General features: G+C 42.4%; 1 protein-coding gene across 2 annotated transcripts in view; it reads left to right on the top strand.

Annotated features, from left to right (window-relative positions):
- Positions 1–20,673, top strand: part of UNC79 (unc-79 homolog, NALCN channel complex subunit) — a 180,364-nt gene that overhangs the window by 149,027 nt on the left and 10,664 nt on the right. For both annotated transcript variants that reach the window (XM_025206315.1, XM_006025493.2), the window contains 5 exons: positions 860–937; positions 4,598–4,687; positions 9,588–9,763; positions 14,104–14,290; positions 17,092–17,289. In XM_025206315.1, coding sequence (XP_025062100.1) covers positions 860–937; positions 4,598–4,687; positions 9,588–9,763; positions 14,104–14,290; positions 17,092–17,289 — 729 coding nt within the window. The remainder of the gene's footprint in view (positions 1–859; positions 938–4,597; positions 4,688–9,587; positions 9,764–14,103; positions 14,291–17,091; positions 17,290–20,673) is intronic.

The raw sequence follows: 20,673 nt of genomic DNA, 5'->3' as shown, positions 1-20,673 counted from the left end.
AAATTTATGACAAGATTGGTGTCAGAACATAAATTGCCAAGAAAGAAATCTAGGTTTATACTTGTGAACCTTGTATTTCTGCTTGCTTTTTGGAGGGATGACATACTGCTTTTGCAATGGACAGAAACTGAATTGCTCAAGGACAAGGTTAATGTTAGGATAGCCAACTCTGTGGAGCAGACACAATCTTTTCTGTAAAGTGTCTAGCACAGTATTTCACCTATATAGAAAATAAATAGCAATATTCAGAGACCCTTTTTCTGAATAGCTTGGGTATTGGAGATTGGGGTTGGGAGGAAGTGGGCAGAGGAGTTAGGATTATATAGGAGTGAAAAAAAGGGAATGGAGGAAAATAAGGGAAAATTAAAGCATCATAAAAATCCAGGGAAACCTAAATTAAGCCCAGAATTTAGTGGGTTTGACTCGGGCATTGCTTAATTCTTTGGGTTGTGTTATGCAGGAGGTCAGACTAGATGAATATAATGCTCCATTCTGGATGTAAAATAAACTCATTTAGTGCATCCATAGTGTAATTCCAGGGCAATCGCTAGAGTCACACAAGTGATGAATATTTCTGCCTTATCCTCTGTTATGTCTGAACTCAAGATTTCCTGCACAAAACAGTATATGCATGCCAACTTGTGTACTTTAAAAACAGTTGGTTCATCTGGGAATTAATTGGCTTATAACAGCAGACAAATTAGTTTGTTTATAGTGGCAGAACTAGTTCTTTTGTGTCCGAAGGCAGATTGCTACAAATGTAAGCAAGAAGAGTTGAGCTGAGCTTAATAAAATAATAAATTACTTATTACTGTCTTCAGGCTCCTGCAAAAATAACTCATCTTTAATTTCTTATTAGTTTGTTTGTGCAGATGCTGGAACAAAACTAGCTGAGTCGACAATCTTGCACAAACAGATGATTGCATCTATTCCTGGAGTAAGTACTTACCCAAACTCCCTGCCTGTGTTTCTGCTTTTTTAGAAGTATGTCTGCTTCAGTGTTGATCCTCAGCTTATTTTGCTAGATCTGCCTTCCTCTCACCTTTATTTCTCTTCTGGTTTGACAGGTGTACCGAGTGTAGAAACTGAGATGCTTCTCTTTTATAAGCCATTAACGAAAACTTTTAAGTAACACAACTTGATAGTGCAGCCCTTACTTGCTTGAGTAATTATTATTCATGCAACAAGCACCACAGATGTAATGGGGTACTCCTTCAAATGAGGGTCACTTTGTCATTTTCTAGAGGTTCAACTATATATGGAGAGGAGACCAACTAAATGATCCCCAGAAAAGTCAGACAAAATGGGAGGTTTCAGGCCATTGCTTCCTCTCCCCAAAAAGTCATGCATGGGAGCTTTTGGCATCTTTTCCGTGATATTTAGAGTATTTAAATCTATTATGCTTATGTGTGTAGCTGAATTACCAGTAGTTAGGTGGCTAGATACCAATCTGGGGTCTGACTTATTCATTCCAAGTCTGCTCCATGATTTGCAGAATCTCTTTATCCATATGCAAGTCTCATCCAGACCTAGAGATGGCCTAAAGGAGTCTTCTGTATCTAACAACTTGGTGTCTGTGATTTTGAATGCTGAGCTCCACTGATAATTAACATTCCTCTAATGGAACCTCTTTATTTTATTTTGATGAAGGTAGCCAGGTTGGTCTTGGTATAACAAGGCATGAGAGAAATTGATCACTTCAGAAGAAATCTCGGAGGAGAAAATTTTTCTGTTGTTTGAATGCATCATGTTACTGCTGAGAGCAACTGAATAAATAGTCAGCTTGAAATAGAGCATTATTATTCAGGAGATTTGAGTACAATAGCTTTTATAATTCCATCACTCAATTTAAAAGAACCAATGTGGAATCTTTAGTCCACATAAACTGGATGGAGGACACTCTGACAGGGCTGCCAGCGACCTTATTTTACTGTTTGTTATCCTGTCAAGGGAACTGACAGGCATAGCATTTGAAGAGACAGAAGGTGCTATAGTTCACCACCATGTAGATTCATATTAACATAGAAAAATGAGAAACACTCAGGTCAGCTGCTTAAGTATAGAATTTGACCAGATTTTCAAATTTCAGGAACAAAAATTCAATTAAAGCTAAAGTAGTTTATGACCAAAACCAACTCAGACTGTTATACATGCTCAGATAAGAGTGTTTGTTTTCCATGCTCCAGGGTTTTTACACAGGAGATGAAGGGAATGCTCTCTGCTAACATACACTATTGCTTTATGGGACAGGAGCATTGTATGTTCCTTTGAAACCATATATATCAAACAGTCTTGTAAGCCCTGGCTTATTTTTGAGAAAGCAATGATTTACGCTGTTAAAGTAAATCTTGTGTTCATTACATCCACAATAACTAGGCCTTTAGGAAAGCTCAGGTTTTCAGAAGTCCAGAGTATCCACAGCTCTCATTGACTTGGCTAGAATTATGGGCTACTCAGGTGGCTTGTAAAACAAACCCTTGTATTCAAAGACTCCTGCGTAGTCTGACTTATGCCTTATTTTAGTTTGGCAATTTAATATATTGCATTTCTCTGCATGCACTTTTCATGTCTTTCACTAACCACAAGCTGGAGTGGCACAGATTATTTCTGTGACTTGTGTTAGGAGCTATGTTGAGGTGCATTGGTCAGTAAGAGCACATGGACAAAATTGTGCTAGTTTGGTCCCAGCTCTCATCTTGCCATACAGGGCACATCTACATGTGCCCCTATGGTGCCGTTGTTACTGTGCCATCATTTAGTACTTCCTTTAGGCTCCTTTAGGAAGTACTAAATAAGATTGCAGTAACAGCCATTACTGAACCGTGTTGGTGGTGCATGGTTATTTTTAACTGCCATGTCACCAGAACGATGAGCTGTAGTGAGGGAGCATGTTGCTACGGTGATGTAGCTGTGGCATCACAGTTTAAGCATCTCGTGTAGACGCACCTTTAGCACAGACTATTTCTTCTTCTATGCCAACTCTATTGCATCTCCTATCCATTTGTGAAAGAAGTACAGGGAGTTCATGCAGTAGGGTGACATGTAGGTTGGCTCATGACTGAGTTTTATGATGTCACTAGCCAATTGCCCATCAAGAATTACCGGGGGGTGGGGTAAGCAGCGGGCAGGGATGGAGCCCTGTGCCCTCCCCCACCCCGGGCCCACTCTCCCCTTCCCTCCTGCTGCTTGGGGTCCAGGCCCATTCCACCCCTCCCTGCCCAAGCGGTGGGGGGAGGTGAGCGCGCCCGGGCCCGATGCAGGGAAGGACTGGGCCTGAGGGTAGGGAGAACCTGGGCCACCACAGCAGGGGGGTGGGGTGGAGCAGTGGGCCTAGGCCAACCTGGCGGCGGCAGGGGGACAGGACGAGCAGGCTCAGGGCCGACATGGGGGTGGGGGGAGGGGAGGAATGGGCCTGGGCCCAACATGGGCTGGGAGGAGGACCAAGCCCAAGTCGGAGGAGAAGCCGGCGCGCTGCGGCCGTGGCCCCCCACGTTGGACCTGCTTCTCCCCCCACCACTGGAAAATGCCAGCTTTTAGTTTTCACATTTTTTTTGACTACAGAAATATAAGAGCAGTTTCTCTGTTGCAAATTACTCAAAGGCCACAACTATGGATTTCTATTTGAAATCTCTGGGCTTATTTTATGAGTCCTGTTTGCAAATCTAACAGTGCTAACATTGTGTGGCACCCTGAGGCACCCCAGGGTGTCATGGCACCCTGCTTGAGAATCACTGCTCTAACAACTAGGGCTGTGTCTAGCTGTTGAGACTATTTTGTTACAATTGTTTCTTTTAAAAGAAAATGTCTATGGTTGGTAGGACCTTTTGGATTCTTCAGAATATGTCATGCTGCCCACATTTTGTAAAAATCATTTTAATGTTCCTGTGAAATCATTGAATGTTTGCTCAGTGAAAGAAACTTTCAGATTTTATCTTTTATAAAAATTCAACAAATTGAAATGGTCAATTTGAAATGGCAATAAAATGCTGACATTTTGCCTCGTTTGATTGCTAGTGTAAACATTCCATTAGTTTGATTTCTCCTAGCAAAAAATATTGGTGCCACATCCATCTCCGTTAACATGCAAAAACTATGCAAACAATGATTAAACAGAATTTTTTCTGGACTTATTCATATGAACAATGGCAGTAGGCCTATGATTTTAATTTCACTTTTTTATGGCTTGGTTCATCAGTTTCACACAGAAGAATGATCAGCTACTTAAAGAACAAAGTATTAGAGAGCATTATCCAAAGGCTATTAAAGCCATTCTTTTAATGGACTTTGATTTAGGTCTAGTAAAAAGTATAAGGCTTATGTTCTGCCGATATTCATAAAAAGATCTTTAGTAAATCTTTATTATAACCACTGTGAGAAGTTCTGCGATGGATGAAGCAGCTACTGACATTAGTGCAGGATACCACTGAACATAAAGCCACAAAGAATATTTATTTTCAGTTAGAAGATGAGTAGACAGCAACTGTAAAGAACCTGAGGCAGACAAGAAACAGATGTGTTTTCAGTGAACAGGAGGCAAAGCCAAAAAAAAAAGAATATGTCAAAAGTGGATGATTATACTTGTTTCTTTTCACTTTAGTGTGGAACAGCAGCAATGGAATGTATGAGGCAGTATGTTGGCGAAGTGCTGGATTTTATTGCTGATATGCATACCTTAACTAAACTGAAGGTGAGTACAGGACAGGGATATATTTACCCAAATTATAGTAACTTTTGCATTTTTGGTAAATTACATAGCTGGAGGGAACCCCTATGAAAATGACTGACACCATTCTTTCTTAGGGCCCTGCCCCTTGTCCAAATTAAAGCTGGACAGAAACCAGCTATTAAGTTGTTACACATTTTCAAGCACTAACTGTAGCTGGTTGACTCTTTTTATAGCTGGATGGATATTGTTATGGCACAATATTTACTTTGCACATGTGGTCAATCTAAATTTATTGTGTGATTATCACATGGTTAATTACTTTGCACGTGTGGCCAGTCTTACTTTACATGTGTGGCTGGTCTAAATTTTTTGTACAATTAACCAATTCACTGTGTAATATATGTAATGTGTGGTAGGGGCCTTATAGATTAGTCATTTCTCAAAGGCCAGAAAGTAACTTAGGTAGAGAACTGAAGGGAAACGTGATTTGGATATGAAAAGATTACAGATAAAAATGTATGTCTGATTTTAGTGAGAAGTGGATGGTAATGAGAAGATAATATCATATAAAGAGTGCATTGCAAGAGATAATCCAGCTGAAAATGACACAACAAAACATACATTTCCTTATTTGTGTTACTAATTACATTTTAATGTTAGAGCTGCTATATTTATCCAATATTTATTAAAATACATAAAAATTAAAATGATTTCCTTATGTATAATTTTGTTTGTTTATTTTGTTGTATTTTTCACAGTTTAGATAGTGGAAATAGACTAAGTTTCTAGCCCATTTGTAGTATTATTTTTTATTTTCGTGCATTAGATTGATTGATGTTACAAATATGACAGAAAAATGTTTATATCAAAATAAACCCAGTAGATTAAATCAAACAAAACCAAATAATGTTGATATTTCCTATAAAAGTAGAAATTCAGATTTTTAAAATTTCTGTATGACGTCAAAGTGTTTCAAATAGTTCCATTATAAGACTGAGATAACTTGTTCTAAAAATGAAGATAAGCTATTTTAACTGGTACTAACTGGCAGGTGCCATTACTGATTTAAAAATTTAATAGAAATAATAGGAAACTATTATAAGAATAAATTTTCTGACATATTAGTAGTGAGGGCATGTAGTAGACAGTACTGTATGAAAAATAAGAACGACAATATAAAAAGCAACAAAAAATTTGAAATGAAATTTTCTGTAACAAAAATCATGTTGAATATATTTTCTAGGGGATTTTTTTTCATACTACTGGTGAAATAACACAGTAGCCAGATTGCATCGATGTGATCTAAAGCTCACTTAACATGCACATTTCTACCAGTCTTTCTTAAGTTTAGCAAGAAAACCTATGCCCATTGTTCACACAGTCATCCCTGACCTGTGATATGCATAGTTCTACAGAGGCTTCTCTGTTAATCTTAGATTTGTTTTTAGTCTGAAAGGTTGCTGGTTTTTTAATAACATTCTTTGCAATCAAGATCAACATATAGTGAAGGGCTGTACAATAAACACCATCTTCCAAAGAGATGACTTTGCAGCTTCCCTGAAAAGGTCTGCTATGGGGCTGTATCAACCCTTTCCCAAAAGCCTTTGACAGCGTGCTGGGTTTCATCATGCTACTAGTTCACCTTGTAGCATGAAAACCTTAATGCTCATGAACATCATATTGCAGGGCAAGACGCCTAGCTCCACAAATGAGTAGGGATAGTGAGTGAACTTGCTTATCCGGAAATGCACAGGATATTTATTTTAATGGAAAAAAATATCTTCCCTAAGTCCTTACCCTATTGGATAGCTGTCCCAAACCTTATTGAGTTTTTGGAATGCTTTGTTAGGGGAAGCTGCTTTTTTCTCTTTTGTGTGGAGGTAGTGATCCATTTTAAAGCATGACCTAATTAATCATTTTCAACCAAATTGAATTCCTTTCCCACTCTATCTTTTAAAAATAATTATTCACACATTTTTTATTCCATTCAAAATTGCTTTCCAAAAAACCTAACAAATGAATCAGTGGTGAGAGACTCATCAGGTTTGCTCATCCCACAGAAAAACATGAATCTGAATAAAAAATGGAAACCATTTATTTGTAAATACCTTCAGATGGCTGCTCAGGGAATGCTGTCTTTTGCCTATTTTCCCTTCATGTCTACTTATCAGTTGTGATCCTTTTCCTCCAAAACTTCATGCAAGTGCTTGACTTCAATTAGATGCATAGTCTTTTTCAGTTCAGTGTGACTATTCCTTTGGCCCTAGGTATCTCCAGAACATTTGCTTAGTCTTTATATAGTTAGTGACGGATCTGAATTAAAACCAGTGTCTTAGACTTCACATTTCCATTTCATTATGGAACAAAATTAAACTAGTAAAAAAAGTCCTAAACTTTCTAGCCTGGAGGGTTGAATGTTGGATTAGAATCAAAGCATTCCAGAATTTTAGATAGTTTGGATTTAACCCATATGAATAATTTATCAAGCAGTTTGAAGTAATGCAAAAGTCTGCCAGCTAATATGACTGTTATTTTATAAAACGTGACAACTTAGTTCTGTGTTATCTTGGCTAAGTACAGATGCTCAAAAAGCTCAAGGCTAAATTGATTCAATCTTCAGTGGTTAGTCTAAACTGCGTAGTTTGAACCAATATGCAAGTGACCAGATATTCACTTTTGATTCAGGAAATGCAGCTTGGGACAAGGTTAGCCTGCTCACCCTGCAAAAGGGAGTTTGTGGGGAGGTGCAAAACATCCTTGGATGCTGGAGGACTGTGAGTTAATTTGAATCTGGAGGGGATCTGGGACAGAAGTTCAATAAACCAGCTTAATCTAAATCTGTTAGGTTTTGTAGATTCATAGACATTAGGGCTGGAAGGGATCTTAGAAGATCATCGAGTCCAGCCCTCTGCCCCAGGGGCAGGTAGTCAGCAGGGATCATAGGATCCCAGCAAGATAAACATCCAAATGTCTCTTGAAGGTGTTCAAAGTAGGTGCTTGAACCACCTCTGGCAGCAGTCCATTCCAGACCTTGGGGGCTCGGACAGTAAAGAAGTTCTTCCTTACGTCCAGCCTGAAACGGTCCTAGAAGAGTTTGTGACCATTCGACTTTGTCATCCCTTGGGGCGCTCTGGTGACCAGACGTTCCCCCAGATCCTGGTGAACACCCCTGATAAACTTATAGGTGACCAGCAGATCACCCCATAGCCTGTGCTTTCCCAGGCTGAAGAGTCCCATGGCTCTCAGCCTGTAATCATAAGGTATGTTTTCCTGGCCTCTGATCATGCACGTGGCTCTCCTCTGCACTCTCTCAAGCTTCTCCACATCCTTTTTGAAATATGGAGCCTAAAACTGGATGCAATACTCCAGCTGCGGCCTCACCAAGGCCGAGTACAATGGGAGATTGACATCCTAGGATTTGCTTGAGAAGCATCTATGGATGTAAGCCAGCGTTTTGCTGATACTAATACTACATGCATCCAGGTTCATCTTAAGCCAGTTTCTGCCATTTTGAAAGCAGTTTATGTGCACTGAACTTTGTTGTGATACAGATTTGAACTGATTTCTGATCACTTGTACCAGTTTGTGTAATTTCTGTCCCTAGCCTCAGGAACATGTAAAGATATGTGTATACCTAGTAAAATGGGTGTATTTGGGAAGGCTGTGATGTATTTACTTTTTATTTACTTCTGTAATTCATTTTCAGAGGAACACAGTGCATGTCTCCTTTATAGCTGGCTGTAACATGGTTCACCTGCGGGGGTGGCCAACTTGCTCCTGTAGTACTCTGTTAGCCCTCAGCCTTGACACCTCTTAGGCAAAACTCTCCTTCCTTCACCTGCCATGCCTTGTTGGTATTAATCTTTACAAAATGGGAGGCTGCCCCAGTGCTTCCCAAGCCTGATCTTGCCTTAAAGGGTAATTGTGTGGCTCTGTCTGCTCCTACACCACACCCCATATCTCACAGGTGTGATCACGGATGTTGATTCAACTTCCTGGTGGCCTGCTCTTCCTGGGCACTTTGCCTCTCTCAGCTAATCCCGAGTGCAGCCTTCCTGCCTGAAGTCACACATTCTGCCCCTCTTCAGCTTCAGGCCCCTGTCCCTTACCTCTGTCCCTTATGAGCTCTCAGTCACCCTAGTTCCATACTCAGCCCCTCTCTGGACTTGTTGATCCCTCTGGACCTCCTCCACCCCTTAGTCCCTTCACTAAAACCTCTAGACTGCCACAGGCTGTACTCTGCATGCTGGCATCCTGGAGCTATAGCTGTCCTGCTTAGGCAGCATTCCCTCAGCAGCCTCCAGGGCCCTTTTGCCTGCTCAGTTCAGGGCCTAGGCTTATACCGTCTCTAAACCCAGCCCCCTCCAGGGTCATGTGGCCCCAGTTGCCTTCCTGTTGTACCAGCAGCCTTCCTCAGCTGCAGCCTGCTAGCTCTTAAAGCCTCTTTCCACACTGGCCAAATACTACAGAAGTAAACTTGCATTATCTGGGTCCATACTCTTTTACACTCATTTGACATGAACATTCATTTTGATGTTGATGGGGTTTTGTTAGATCAAATGTTCCTGGGAAGTAGATTTTAGGATTATACACTTTATTAGAGGTATTCTAATCAAAAGCCTTTGTTCCTACTAATGAAGAGGACAGGAATGATATCATGTGATTTATATGACCAGTCACAACCTAAAAACATAACTTTGATTTTGGATTTCAGATGTTGCAGTAATCTTCCTTGTGGTAATCTAGAAGACTATTATGCATTATTGTTAATGCAAACATTTGAGGAGTTTGGTGCTTTTTTGTGAATTTGCTCCATATTTTGTGTCCAGTGTTGTCTATTGACAAAGTGATTGAAGGTGAACAGACAGTCCCTGAAGATTTGAGTAATGCGGATCTAACAAAATGCTCCACTGCTTTGCAGAGTCACATGAAGACGTGCTCTCAGCCACTGCATGAAGATACATTTGGCGGGCACCTGAAAGTTGGCTTAGCTCAGATAGCTGCCATGGAAATTACACGAGGAAACCACAGAGATAATAAAGCTGTGATTCGTTACTTGCCATGGCTGTACCATCCTCCTTCTGCAATGCAACAAGGGTAAGGGCACTGGTTTTCCTGAAAAGGAAGAATAGTGAGACATTCCCCCAAGAATCCTGAAGTTATACTTAGATTAAAGGGATGGCTGTGAGGCACCCCAACACTATTTATAATACTGTCAGAAAGAAGGATGACTTTTATGGGAAAGACACTGGACTTATACTAAGCAAATCTGAGTTCAGTTTCTGGCTCTGCCATAGTCTTTCTATGTGACTCCAGGCAAGTCAATTAGAGTTGAGTAATACAAGCACTTATACATGTGCTTACCATTAAGAGTATACATGGGTTTGAACATGCTGGGGCTACATCTGCCAGTGCTTCAGTTTCCTATGTGTAAAATATGTCCTGATCAGTTAAGGTCTGTGAAACCCCCAGGTCTTCTGGGGCTGAATAACCTAGTGGAGTCAATAAATAAAATAAATGTATTCTAGTTATGCCTCATTGGCTCTGAGTTACTGACAATGACATTAGGTTAATAATGAAAAATGGCAATGAGAACCCAGCTAGGTAACGGTTTTGTACTACCATGATACTGACGTTATTCACAGTTTCCCAATAGCTTGTTAAATAGTTCCTAAATAGACTACTAGTGTTGGTGTTGATGGTGTTAGAGGAATAGCAGATAACAAGTACTTTGACAGGCTGTGGGGCAGAGTTGTACTGCTACACAGCAGATCCACAGGTGACAGATGGTGGAATGACCTTTAGGGAAAGTTAGCTGGAAATAAGCAGGGGTAACTCTGACGAATAAGCAGTTGCAGACCAAGCAGAAGCAGCAGCAACAGGATGCAGTGAGGACAGCAGATGGCAATGGTTTCCCTCCTGAAAAGCCACAAATCCTTTGACAGTGCTGTGACATAGCAAATATAGGTCACAACTATAATAAGACTTCCCAAACCCCCGCCATAGGTCTACAAGTCCTCTATGGCAGAGTAGGTAGAAGAAGATGTTAGAATCTCAATGACTGCAAAGGAATGGCTGCAATGGAACAAAATCCCCAGTTGTCTTCTAGATTTTGTAGACATTAGGGCTGGAATGGACCTCGGGAGATCATCGAGTCCAGCCCCCTGCCCGAAGGGTAGGAAGTCAGCAGGGGTCATAGGAGACTCTTACCAGGAGTCTCGCCATACCTGTAACTACTCAACAAGGCTTGCAGCCCCTTCTTAAAGGGACAGGCAACCCTGTTACAGGGACCTTTAAAAATCCACCTGTGAGAGCCTCTGCTCCACACAGACAGATGGATTGGCGGAGACATTTAATCAAACTTTTAAGGAAGTTAGGTGACAGGAGAACCCAAGAAATGGGATGTTCTTCTACCCTATTTGTTATTTGTGATCCAGGAGTTTTCCTAATCATCAATGGTGTTTTTACCTTTTGAACTCCTGTAAGGGGGAAAATCTTGTTATATTAGACCTCCCTCAGGAGGCTTGGTCTCCTTGCCATTGAATCAAGGTCCCATTATGTCAAGAGCCATGTGGAAGTTGATGCGCAGCAGCTTTTCCATGATAAAAAGTCAGGCACCAGGCACCTTCCGTGAAAACAGCTTTTCCAGCACATTTCTCAAGCCCTATGGTGACCAGCTAATGGTGACAGGAGCAGGATTGTGAAGTCTAGAAGCTCCTAGTCAGGAACTGGCATGAAGACGGCGGTTATAAGAAGGCTGTGTAGCACTTGGATGAGACAAGAGTGTGATTCGGCAGCTGTAACTGTTTCTGAGCAGCCTTCTTCAGGATCCACTCTGCTCACCCCATATGGCAGGGTGTGGGGGAGGGTGGCTAGAAAAGGTTTCCTAAACATACCCCATCTAATACAGTATTCTATATTTCTTTCTGACTGGATCACTGTGTCCAATGGGATCACCTTTACTGTAGTCAAAAATACCAGCAAAAAAACACTGTCATTTTTGGGACCTGGAACATCAGAACGTACATGGACAACACTAACAGTGAATGGCCAGAGCACCACACTGCAATCATGGCCCCAGAACTCAGGCAACACAACAGTGATGTTGCTACACTGAGCAAGATCCAGTGAGCAGGTGATGGGCAGCTCAAAGAACATGGAGGTGGCTATACCTTCTTCTGTAAGAGTAAACAGGAAGGAGAATGCTGACTTCAAGTAGTTGGTTTTGCCGTTAAGAATGAACTCATAAATTAACTGAATGAGTTCCGTATCAGATTTAAGGAGCACTTTATGACTCTCCATCTTAAACTGGCAGGGAGCCAGTATGTCTCTGTCATCAGTGCATATGTCCTGACTCTTGGCACCACCGATGAAACCAAGGAGGAATTCTACATCAAACTTCACCGAACCATTGGCAAAGAAGGAGCAGGAAAGGTCAACTCCAGTGGCATCCTCCTCTTGACCAAATGTGCAGATAATGGATGCATCATCACCAACAGCCTGTTCTGCCAGAAAAACAGGTACAAGACATCATGGTAGCACTCACAATCTAAGCAGTGACACCTAATTGACTATGTCATTATCCATATCCAGGATCACAAAGATGTCCACATCACTCAAGCTATACTAGGAGCTGATGACTGCTGACTCATCCACTTGGTTATGTCACTCAAACTGGCTCCTCAGACAACAGCTGCAGTGGAAAAAATGCTGACAGAAGATCATTGTTGAAGGACTCAAGGACCCAAGCAAGCAAGACCTCTTCCACCAGTGCCTCAATGAAAACTGGTGAATTCCAATCAACAACAATGGAAGTTGGGGCATGTGGGGTGCACTCAAGGCCACCTCATCAGTGCCTGTGAAGAGAAACTTGGATTCTCTATCAAGTAACATCAAGGCTGGTTTGATGGGAACAACCAGGAGATCCAGGAGTTGACTGTTTGCAAGCACATGGCCTTTGGTGCTTGGCAAAATGACACCAACTATAAGCAAAAGAAATTGAGTCTCCAACAAGCCAAGGCAGAGGTCTAAAGGAGGACCCACAATATGAAGAACAAATGGTAGGAAGACAAAACTAAGGAGATTCAACATCTTGCTGACATCCACCATATGCATGGCTTCTTCAGTGCCACCAAATTCATCTACGGTCAAGCACTTAGGGACCAACCCCCTTGCGACCTAAGGATGGCAGAGACCTGATCAAGAAAAGGGGAGCCATCAATGCCTATTGGAAGGAGCATTTTGAAGACCTTTTCAATTGTGAGACTCTGCTGTTGATGAGAATGTGTTCTCAACTCCATCCTGCAACACCCAGTCAGAGATGATCTCAGAATCCCTCCAACCCTTAACGAGGTGAGAAAAGCCATCATGCAGATAAAAACAACAAGGCATCTGGAGTGGATGGAATCTCCATTGAAACAAGGAGGAGAGGAGTTCACATCACAGCTTCATGCCCTCATCGTAAGGGTCTGGAATGATGAGGAAATCCCAGACAACCTCAGGGATGTCATAATTGTGACAGTCTTCAAGAAAAGAGGCAAATCCAACTATGGAGAGATCACCTTGCTGTCCACCACAGGAAATATCATTGCAAGAACACTTCTAATCATCTCCTTATACTTGCTGAAGAGCTCCTCCCAGAATCTCAGTGTGGACTTAGGGCATCAAGAGGCACAACTGGCATGTTCTTCACAGCTTTCCAGCTGCAGGAGTAATTTGGGAACAACATAAGCCTCTCTACATGGCCTTCTTTGACCTTACAAAAGCTTTCAACTCTGTGAGCTAAGAAATTTTGTGGAGAATCTTTTTCAAGTATGGATGCCCACTGAAATTTGTCACCATTCTCTGCCTGCTTCATGACGGTATGCGAATGGTGGTTCTCAGTAATGGATCCATCACAGCTCCTTTTGAGGTTAAAACAGGAATTAAACAAGGCTAATGATCTAATTAGACAAAGGCAGACAAAGGTTAGGAAAAAGGAATGCTGATTTACTACTTTATACTGATGGGTAAATGTGATTCAGAGAGAAGCTCACACTGTAAGTTTTTGGCGGAGCCAGGAATCAAACACACATCTCATGGGTCACCGCTTTCTGCTGAACACAATATTCAATGTACAGGGAACCATGCTAAAAAGCTCAATTTGGGCAGCCTCTCCATTTCAGTAATGTGTATCTGAATAAGCACTACACATGGATTTATGAAACTGAGTTCCTGGCAGCAGTTGTGTACATGATCTTTGCCTTGTGCAGACAGAACAAGTTCAGTTGGGCTTGCTTATACCATACCAAGTCAGCCAAGCTATGAGTGGTTCTAATGGGAACTCCCACAAACTGTACAAATGATTTATACCTTAGCAGATATTTTGAAAATGTTGAGCAAGATTCAGGGAAATAGAAAACTTACTATCATTGTGAAAATGCACTCTTCTCTGACAGGCCCAAGGAGTTCATTGAATGTGTATCTCACATTCGTTTGCTTTCCTGGCTCCTTCTGGGGTCCCTGACGCACAATGTTGTCTGCCCAAATTCTCCATCGTCTTGCATGCCGATTCCTCTGGATGCAGGTTCCCACGTTGCAGACCACCTTATAGTTATCCTGATTGGGTTTCCTGAGCAGTCAAAGGTAAGGAAGTCCATGCATTTGTGGTGTGCATCATCATCAGTATTGCAAACACTTGGCACTAAATTCTATTTCACCTTTTTGGGCATAAGTAGAGCCACACGATGGCAATTTTTAGCACTTAAACAATTTGCTTATCCTGCACGTTCCTTTTGAGCATGCTCGGCTGGCTGCACTATGACTGTGTTGGTGCCCAGTGGGAATAGACTCTCCCCCAGGTACTTCAGGGTAAGTATTCTTCAGGGTAAGTTCCACCAAAACCACAAGCAGCAAGTATTTGACACCAGAGGGGAAGGAGTTTTATAGTTGGTGTGCTTGCCCAGGGAGTAAGAGGCCCAGGTTCATAGCCTACCCCCTCAGAGAGGATGTGAAACTGCTAAAGGCCTCTGACCAACATGGCATGTGTGAGGCATCTCCCAGAGCACTCTCCAGTCTTGTTATTCAAGCTAGGTCATGGTGTAGCCAGGAAGGGAAATGTGTAAGGCCAGGAGGAGGACCAGCCAGAGGCAGTCAGTGCTATGGATAGTGCTTTAGAAGAGATGGGGGTCCCTGCTCTCAGTGGGGACAAAAATTATTGAAGTTCTGTTTATCAGTGTTATCTGATGAATGTTAAATGCAAGGTGCAGCAGTCAAGTGTTCTTCATAATGCTTAGCATGTGGCCTGATAGCTAGAAACTTTGCTGGGAACTGGGAAACGCATGTTCAAACCACCTTTGGGTATCAGGGTCCTAAAACCCAGGTCTCCCATTCCCTGAGTAAATACACTAGCCACTGAACTACTGGGCTAGAAGGTAGGCAGGTTCACTGCTGTGCCCTCATCCTGCTTCTGGCTGGTCCTTGAGCAGGGTGAGCCTTTTCTGATATGGAAGCAATCACTGTAGCACTGAGCTATGGCGGCATAGTGTCAGGAGGCATGAACCATGCCGCTGACACTACTGCACAGTAGGGTCATAAACAACCTGTGTGCTACTGGGTCTGTGCAATAACAGCTGTTACTGCGCAGTCATTTAATACTTGCTTTAGCATTTAGCAAGTACTAAATGAGTGCGCAGTAACAACTGTGCATGGAGTGCCACTTGTGCACATGGTGAAACAGGATCTTGCCTTTAGCAACCAGTTGTAGTTTTCACAGGGAGGTAAATTGTTTCTTAGAACTTCCCCTTCTCCAGATCTTGTAAATGTGAGTGCATAGTAATGAATGTCCCTGTCTAAAGTTGCATACACTCCCAGGCAATAACCCAGACCCTACACATTGTAAAATGCTTCAGCCACACTGTCTGAATACCATAAGTCCACTGCCTGTTTTGTATTTCAAAAAAGACCGCACTCTACTAAAAATGGCATGTTGTTATCTTCACAAGAAACAGGCCTAGAAAGAGACTATAAGCTTGTGATTAAGAAGGGTGCTTTTTAAGGTAACAGTACCTGCAGAGAAAGAAAACAAGTGATAACATCTCTAGAATTCATCTTGTTTGAAACATTTGACTCTGAGCACAGTAACAGGAAACAGGAATTTTTGAGTTCTAAACTGAGCTCTGACATTGTCTCTCGCTGTAACAAGTAAATTACCACTCGTTCTGTATAGTAGTATATAGAAAATGGTTTTCTGTTCTATTCTATCCTGTTCTATTCAAATAGTGTAATACCAGTAGCTGACCCACAATCTCAACTTGATGTCAGGATTACAGAGTTACTATTTGCAAACAGTGATGAGTTCAAGTACAACTTTATTTGTCAAGTGCTTTGAAGATGGCAAGAGCTCATCATTGTTGCAAATCATAAACCATTTACAACAATAATTAACGTAGATACAACATGTATTCTTACAACATTATACAGGGTTTAATAAACTACAGAAGTAGAACAATCACAGGGTTGTCCTTTACTTAGCACTCTCCAACCTATCTAAGGCTGATGTTTCCCATTCATTCTTCTTGGACTTCTTTTTTGCTCCTTCAAATACTTCCCTCTAGTTACCAAGCAACCATGGCAACATTTGGTACAGTCACGCTGCTGCTAAGTATGCATCACTGTTATACTTTCAAACTAAGAAAATATCTTTGATCTGAAATACAGGTAAGTATCTCTTTTTTAATGAACTAGTGACATGCCTCAGAGTCCAGAAGGCTAAAAAATCACCATACATAACATTTGCTATTATTTATTACTAGCGGAGCATGTTCAGGTATGTTCTGTACATTCATAAAACTATGCTGTGAGCCTTACAAAACTCATACCCTGGGGCCACAATGTGGAAGTAAAATTATTTATTTTTTGAGCATACTCCTTTCCTAAGACCCCAAACTCATACCAACTAATCCAGAACAGGTTTAAAATGATGAATCTTAAAGGTTGTTGAGTCTAAAAGGTGTGATCCAACAGACCTTCCATTGGCTGCAGTGGGGAATTTTCCCTCAGGAAGTTTTGTGAGATTGATCCCTAAGAACATACTGATCTGCACACATTTCTTACGTCAGAGGGATGGATGCTAGTGTGACTGCTCAGGAGTATGGGCCCACATTGGGCCAATCGATTATTAGATAGGAATCTTGGATTTGCATATGCAAAAAGATTTGTAGAGTATTAACAAGCTGTTAGCAGGTGCTTTCCACTTACTGTACCCTTGCAAAAGATAAAACACTTGATAGGCTTAGGGTACTTGGTAGTAAATGAAAGAGAAGCCCTTTCAAGTGGATTACTTCAACTGGACCCTGCGTTAATGGTGGTTGCTTTTGTGGGGAGTACAATTTATACCGTTATACATTATTTCAATAAAACATTTTCTTCGCATTCTTGTTTTACAGACATCGGTGCTGCACATGTGCTCCCTCTTCCATGCATTTATATTTGCCCAGCTCTGGACGGTATATTGTGAACAAACAGCAGTAGCCCCTACTGTCCAAAATCAAAATGAATTTAGCTTTACAGCAATCCTTACAGCTCTGGAGTTCTGGAGCCGGGTGACACCTAGTATCCTACAGCTCATGGCACATAACAAAGTGGTGAGTCAGATGGTGTGTACAGATTTGTTTATCACAGATTTAAGCAAAGCCAAGCCTTCTGGGTTTCAAGTTAAAAGCTGTATGCATAAAGCTGTGCATACTTTTTCATGGAAAATAAGCCTGGGAAGGATCTCAGGAGCTCATCTAATCTGTTCCCCTGCTCCCAAGCAGGACCAATTTTGTAAAACAATCGCATGGTTTTTGTACATACCATATGTGTTGTCCTTGAGAGTTTGAAGGGGATGTTAGGTCGTAGCAGATCTATCCTGTAGTCTCTGAAAGATGATCTAGGGTTTCTTTTTTGGATATTAGAACTACTGCTGATTGGACTGGAGACCCATTTTAGACAGACCCTTTAGAGATAGCATCCTAACCCTCCTACAGGTGGCCATGCCCCTGTTTGACTCTGTCTAGGAGAAATGATCCAATGCTTCCAAATGGTTCTGTCAGTGTTTGTTTTGAGTTTGCCATGTAGCTCATGTTCAGTCAAAACAGCTCAACTTATGCATACTGAATACTCAGAGCTGACTGGTTGCAAGAAAGCCACTGAATAAGAATTATCCAAAGACTTCACTTGGCATATATTTTTGAGTTGTGAGTGATTTATGAGACCACACATTGCTAACAGATATTTGAAAACAGAAAATAAGCCAAATTGTAATACATTTTCTGTTAAGGATTATTGGCTTAGCTCTGCTTGGCATGGGGCTCCTGGAACAGCCTGTGTGCTAAGAGCCTGATGCGGTGCTAGGTGCCCAGTGCCCCCTGATATGTACTGAGGGCTCTAAACTTCCATTGACCAGTATTTCATAGGCTTGGGCATGCACAATGCCAGTGTATGTTTTTAGGTTTGCACATTCAGTGATGAGAACCTGCTTAAAAAAAGCAGGCTATACAGTGACTTCCATTTTCTAGAGTCAAGACAAGTATGGTTCCCCCACAGAGTTCATAGATGTTCTTCATTAACTGAAATGACAATTGCTGTCTTAGTCTCTGAAGATCTTGATCTTTAGCTCTCTGAGGGTGAGAATTTGCATATGTGGCTTAGTCTTCTGAGCCAGGGTCTTCCAAACCTTTTTAGAATGTATATTTCATAGATTTCGTAGATGTTAGGGCTGGAAGGGACCTCAAAGTTCATCAAGTCCAGCCCCCTGCCCCAAGGGCAGGAAGTCAGCTACAGTCAAAGGACCCCAGCAAGATAAGGATCCAAGCGTTTCTTGAATAAGTCATACAGTCGGAAGGGACCCAATGGATCATCGTGTCCGACCCCCTGCCCCTGGCAGGAAAGAGGACCAAGGTCAGACGACCTAGCCAGGTGATTGTCAAACCTTCTCTTGAAGACCTCCAAGTTAGGTGATAGCACCACCTTGCTTGGAAGTCCATTCCAGACTCTGGCAATCCTTATTAGAAAAAATATCTTCCTAATGTCTAACCTAAATCTACTCTCCACTAGTTTACACCCATTATTCCTAGTTACTCCCTGGGGCGCTCTGGTAAACAGCACATCCCCAATTTCCTGCTGTCCTCACCTGATAAATTTATAGGCGGCCACAAGGTCACCCCTCAGCCATCTTTCAAAAAGGCTGAAGAGATCCAGATCTCTCAACCTCTCCTCGTAGGGTCTTTCATGGAGACCGCTAGTCATGTGGGTGGCCCTTCTCTGAACCCTTTCCAGATCCTCCATGTCCCTCTTGAAGTGCGGTGCCCAAAACTGGACACAGTCCTCCAACTGCAGCCTGACTAGTGCTGCATAGAGGGGGAGCATCACCTCCCTCAATCTGTTGGTCATGCATCTGCTAATACATGACAAGGTGTGATTGGCTTTGTTGATGGCCTCGTTACACTGCTGGCTCATGTTCATCTTGGAGTCAATTATGACTCCAAGATCTCTTTCAGCCTCTGAGCTGCTGAGGAGGACATCCCCCAACCTGTAGGTCTGCTGGAGATTTCTCCTTCCTAGGTGGAGTACCTTACATTTGTCATTGTTGAACTGCATCCTATTACGTTCTGCCCATTGATCTAACCTGTCCAGGTCAGTCTGTAACTGCTCCCTGCCCTCTGGTGTATTAACTTTCCCCATAATTTGGTATCATCCGTGAACTTGGAGAGGGTGCTCATCATATCCTCGTCCAAATTGCTGATGAAGATATTAAATAACACCAGCCCAAGGACTGAACCCTGCGGGACCCCACTGCCCACCTCCTTCCAGGCCGAGAATGACCCATCAACCACCACTGTCTTGGTGCAGTCCCTAAGCCAGTTAGCCACCCACCTGACTGCATAGGCATCCACTCCACAGCCTGTTAGCTGCCCTATGAGAATAGGATGCGAAACTGTGTCATAGGCCTTCCTAAAATCTAGGTAGATGACGTCGGCCTCTGCTCCTGTGTCAAGGCAGCGTGTGACCTGGTCATAAAAGGCTATAAGGTTTGTCAGGCAGGATCTACCTGTGATGAACCCATGCTGGTTTCCTTTCAGCATTGTTTCCCCTACTGGGCTTTCACAAATACGCTCTTTGATTTTTTTTTTTCTAGTATTTTCCCAGGGATAGAGGTAAAACTGACTGGCCTAAAGTTGCCTGGCTCCTTCCTTCTCCCCTTCTTAAAAATGGGTACCACATTGGCCTTTTTCCAGTCCTCAGGGACCTGTCTGGAGCACTACGAGAGCTCAAACAGCTGTGTCAACAGCTCAGCAATGACACTGGCCAGTTCCTTCGGCACCTGTGGGTGGAGGTCATCCGGGCCTGCTGACTTGTACCCATCCAGCCCTTCCAAGTGCTCTTTAACTAAGTCAGCACTAAACTTTGGCAGTCTGGTGCCTTTTGGACATCTGTCTGTGCTCAAGGTGGGGGGATTGCCTTGGTCAGTAATAAGGAGTACTGAAGTGAAGAACTCATTGAAGAGCTCTGCCTTTTTGTCTGCGTCAACCACCAACTGACCTGATTTGTCCTGCAGGGTTTCTATGCTATTCTGCGCCTTCTTTTTGCTCACTATGTATCTGTAGAAGGACTTTTTTATTGTCCTTGATTGTTGTAGCCAGCCTAAGCTTCAGTCCTGCCTTGGCCTGCCTAACTGACTCCCTGCAATAGTGTGCCAGGGTGATGCATACCTCCTTGGTGGCTGCCCCCTGCTTCCACTGCCTATACATCTCTTTCTTTGCCCCCAGTCTTTCCTGAAGCTCCCTGTTCAGTCACGGGGGCATTTTATCCCCTTAGCCCCTTTCCTGCATAAGGGGATAGACTACTTTTGTGCCCCAAGGATCACTTCCTTGAGAAACTTTCAACCCTCTTGGACCCCCATTAGACCGATGCTCTTGAGTTCAGCCACCTCACTAACTAGGTTCCTAAGTTTCCTAAAGTTGGCCCTTCTGAAGTCTAAAACTCTA

The sequence above is a fragment of the Alligator sinensis genome, unplaced genomic scaffold (genome assembly GCF_000455745.1).
Source record: "Alligator sinensis unplaced genomic scaffold, ASM45574v1 scaffold47_2, whole genome shotgun sequence".
NCBI classification, from domain to species: Eukaryota; Metazoa; Chordata; order Crocodylia; family Alligatoridae; genus Alligator; species Alligator sinensis.
This window is presented reverse-complemented; position numbering and strand designations above follow the sequence as displayed.